At 32.8% G+C, this 4,868-nt stretch overlaps 1 protein-coding gene across 1 annotated transcript; it reads left to right on the top strand.

The window, feature by feature from the left end:
- LOC115980649 (chitinase-like protein 2) lies at positions 1–2,074 on the top strand (the record flags this gene model as incomplete). The annotated part of the gene is made up of 3 exons (XM_031102883.1): positions 1–22; positions 987–1,149; positions 1,523–2,074. Coding segments are annotated over 3 exons (594 nt in total), but the record flags the coding sequence as incomplete, so codon positions are not given.
- Between the last annotated feature and the right edge of the window lie 2,794 nt (positions 2,075–4,868).

The following is a 4,868-nucleotide window of genomic DNA, read 5'->3' as shown; positions in this document are numbered from 1 at the left end:
CATGTTGCCACCAGAACCTCCTGTGAGTACTTCAGATCAGTTTGTGTCTTGTTTGTCAACTTCAATTTGGGTTTTTGTGTTGTTGGTTTGGTTGAATTATCAAAAACATGCACTTTTAGTTTGTAATATCCTTCAAAAGCCAAACCAATTAAGTAAGTTTTAACCTTTAATGTCAGTAGGAAATGGATTTTAGTGTATTGATTTTTTTTTTTTTTTTTTTTATGTCATTCGGTTTCTGAATCTGTTAAGAAGTGATGTTACTTCGTATAATTTTGGGCTTTGTTACATGTTTATTTTATTAAAATGATTAAACTGAAAATAAATTTATTTTTCAGCTATGTCAATTTGGTACCTCAACTATGTCAATTTGGTTTTTCAATTTTTAATTATGCCAATTTAATCTCTCAACCTTTAAAATCAAATTCCAAAAAAACTAAAAAATAATGAAATAAGAAGCAGGATAATTTCTTTCTTTCTTTCTTTCTTTCTTTTTTTTTTTGAGAAGAAGATAATTTCATCCCTGAATATCCTCTTCATTTAAATTTAATGGAATAAAATTAATGTGGTTAGTACTAACTAGAACACAACTTAAAAGACTATTATGAAAAAAGTAAAAAAAAAAAAAAAAAAATTAAGTAAAATCAATTTCAACTGTTAATATCAAACGGACAATAATAGACAAATTTGAGCCTTTGGGGCCAAGTTGGGATGAGTTTTTATGATTCATATAATAATATACTTTTTGAATTTTTTACATTTTTTAAGCAAATGAATGAAGAATTGGCTTGTAATTAAGTGAGTCTGCTGTTATAGTAATAAGTTAACTATATTCTTTTCTCCAAAGAACAAATTAAGTTGGAACTAAATTAATTTGGAGCACTACTTATCGATGAACTGATTGTAATTCAAATTGTATATGAGCGATAGTCAATGATCATTTGCTCACTTAATGTCTATACAAAGTAAAAGTGGATGATATTTTTCAGGTGAACATAAAGTTGCTTCCAGGGAACAATTAGCCAGAGGTCTCTGCAATAACAAGGAAATTAATTCCAACTTGTACAATTACTGTGATCAGCACTACAAAGACACTTATCCATGCGCCCCTGGAATTGCATACTATGGTCGGGGTGCTCTACCGATATATTGGTATCTACCTTTTCAATTTTGCTAACAATGATCATACATCTTTGTGTCTTTGCATTTGAATTATTTAATCATCTTATGTCATTCAATTTTGTCCTAAATTGAAACTTCGTTTTATGTTTGTCTACTAAAGAAACAACAAAATGAGATCCTTTTCTAGCATAATTCAAATATGAGAAAGTAAGTGATTCATTCTTCAAATGATATCTACGTAATTGACTTTGGAAAAAATATATGCATCCTACATTTTGGTATAACTAAGTACAAGCATTTTGTTAGTTATAATAAGACGCAAACATTAGAAGAAGTTATTATGGATCACTTCAAAGTTGCGTGCTATAATTCAAATGATTCTTTTTACTAATGATTTTAATAGGAACTATAATTACGGAGAAGCAGGTAAAGATTTGAAGGTGGATTTGTTGAACCATCCAGAGTACATTGAACAAAATGCTACCTTGGCCTTCCAAGTTGCAATTTGGAGGTGGATGACGCCAATTAAGAAGCATCAGCCTTCAGCACATAATGTCTTTATAGGTTACTGGACACCCACCAAAAATGACACTTTGGCCAAGAGAGTTTCTGGTTTTGGTGCTACTATGAATGTGCTCTACGGAGATCTTATTTGTGGTCAAGTTGATAATAATTCCATGAACAACATCATCTCCCATTACTTACATTACCTTGATCTTATGGGTGTTGGTCGAGAAGAAGCAGGGCCTCACGAAGTGCTTAGCTGTGCTAAGCAGGTTGCTTTCAATCCATCTTTTTCCTCATCTCCTTGAGCTCTGTTTGGTGTTGATGGATAATCTGTCCTTTTTGAATTAATTTGTATCTAAGAACTTCTGAAGCAACAAAAAGAAATGTTCAAACATTAAGGTGTGGTAAGAGGTTGTATAAAATATTTGTGTTTCTATGTGATGCTAAACTTGCCTAAAGAATAAGAGCTTGTATTAATTGATTTGTGACTATCTTTTGCTAATGTTGTGTAACTCTTGAGATTTTTTTTTTTCTTTTCCAATTTTCTAAGTTTTTGTAATTTTTTAGTGTGAATTGTATATGTTAGATTCTAAAGATTTAGGATTAAATGTTTAGAATTTCAACTTGTATGTGTTCGCAAACCAAGAACAAAAACATGTCTAGAATTGGTGTTAGACATTGCTCAAAGTTGTACAGGTCAAAACTCAAGAATGTACAAACTTCAGGAAAAAGGTTTATTTTTCTATGAAGCTCAATAGATCAAATGGTGAAGCTCGATTGATCGAAAATCACAGAAAAATAATTTATGCAAAATTTTAAGCAGGCCCAAGCCGCAAAAACATTTAGGGTTTCAATCCAACACTCCTACATATAAAAGGAAAACCTAAACCATGTTTTGAAATATCTTGGAAGACTTGTGAGTTATGCCTGTGAGATCTGAAAGGTTCTATACCTTCTATCTCTACAAGCATCTATTAGAACAAGATATAAAATCAAGTGCTAGTGGAATCTAGTTGCTGCATAGATCAACAAGCCGTGATCTAAAACTTTTGAATGGGATCTCAAAGTCACAAGCATGGGTGCTTGTGTGCTACAAATCCAAGAGAGAAGAAGTTCGTGGATTTGGAGTTTGCATGTGGTTATGTCAATAAGTTACTACTAGAGGTAGCAATAGATTTAAGGTTAAATCTGATTGTAAAAACTTCAATTCTCTATAGTGGATTTGTTTTACTTTGAGGATAGCTAAGTCAAATCCTCCCTAGATTTTTACCTTGAAACTATTGGTTTCATAAGTTTTCCTGGGTTATCATATCATGGTGTTCTTTATTTTTCGCTGTTTTGCATAATATGATTCATTATTGATTAACCTAAATCTGAATAATTAACCTAAGTAACTACTACACTAATATGTTAGGTTAAACAATCTACTTTGAGGGGTGTAAACAAACAAACAGTATATGAACCATTCCATGTTTGTATAATAACTAATATGCATTTTAGTTGTGATTTCTATATATCCCATTTTTGCGCTTCCTTTGTTTCATCAAACATTACGTACAAAGAAATGTGCTTTTCTTTTTTTTTTTTTGGGGGGGGGGGGGGGGGAGGGTCGGGAGGGGGCGGAGGCATACTATGCTTAACATAAATCAAAGAAATATGTTGTTATTGGAGCTTTTTCGGATGCCAAGACCAGCTTGATACAGGTTGAGGCTTAAGGGGATAGCTTTAATTAATATGATTTTTTCTTTAATTATATTATAATCTTTTTTATAATATAGATATTGTAGGGCTATTGGGCTCGGAAGCTCGTTATCTGTATATATATTGGGTCCGAGGCCCAATCCGATGACATAAAGACGTTCATGGAGGAATAAACATTGCTAGGAGAGTCTGTGTTAGTAAATGAAGAAGCTAGTTTTGGTCATAAAGACCCAGGAAGGTAGGCCGAGGACAAATGTATCCTCAGCTAATCAAAGCCGAGAGATCTGTCGTCTAGGGGAACATTCTAGGAACACTCTGTTGATACGGATAAGCACTTTTGGAACATAGGATAGGGAGGAGTCCTAAAATATCTAAGGAGAAAGCTGCTACAACCGCTTTGAATGCTCTGCAGCTAACTTTCTGGCTACATTAATGTGGAGAAGACCTTTGATCAATGTTGCATTGGCTACCCCAAAGCACAAAAGGACTAAGGGGATGTCTGATAGGACAAGCACTCAAGTGGTAGCTTGGATGATCAACAGGTGAAGGGCCAAGATTGGCTAAGGAGAACTATATAATGGAAGAGACCCTCAATGGAGAAGAGATCGGGAAATCAAGAGAGAAACACTGTAGCAATTAGCAACCAACTTTGTAATCAAACTTGTGAGGAATATACAAGAACTGATCTCCTTGGACTGTGCCAAGGACGATTTTCTTTGGTTTAATTCAATCTACTTTCCTGTTCTTGTCAATTGAGCCCACTTTATTTGTTATCCAACTCATTTTAACCAGATTCTCCAACCTACTCTCTACAAATTCATTGTTTTAGGCTTTTTGGGCTCTTGGGCGAGGCACCAAATCTGGTCCTTATAGATATATATATGTATATTTCTTTCTCTTTTTAAAATGCAGAATTAATAATAATGTTTTGTATTCAAATATTATTAACATCTCTTTTTTGATTAATAATATGATTAATCCACTTAGTCTTTAATGTGACATAATCACTCATGGGTAGAATTATATTAATTTTAATTTTGAAAAACTTTTATGGAAAAGCAATTGCAAGTCAGTAACTTTTTGTAGACTAAATTGTAAGTTACACCTTAAAGTTTGGAGTAAACTTGATTTTACTTCTTGAAGTTTTAAAATTTGAATGTGCACACCTAACAATACATAGCATTTGGATCTAAGCCTATATATCCATGAATGTTGACAAGGTGGTTGTTATGTGTGACGACAGCTCGAAGCAAGCTTTAACACGTCAATGTCCTTCCCTCCACCCCCCCCCCCCAACCCCACGTCCCCGCTTCCCCTCTATTCATCCAAAAAAAAAAAAAAAAAAATAAAAATTTCTTCCAATACCATAAAATATTTAATAGTCTCAACTTGCACAAATAAAGAAAGATTTATTAAATTACTCAATGAATTGGAATAAAAGAACATAATACTATTAAATGAAACACTGCAACCAAATATTATAAAAATTCAATGAAATTATATAAATTTTAACTATAAATTTATCTAGTAGTAATTAGTTA

This window comes from Quercus lobata, chromosome 3 (assembly GCF_001633185.2).
Source record: "Quercus lobata isolate SW786 chromosome 3, ValleyOak3.0 Primary Assembly, whole genome shotgun sequence".
Classification (NCBI taxonomy): Eukaryota; Viridiplantae; Streptophyta; class Magnoliopsida; order Fagales; family Fagaceae; genus Quercus; species Quercus lobata.
Note: the sequence above shows the minus strand (reverse complement) of the source record. Positions and strands in the feature narration are given on the sequence as shown.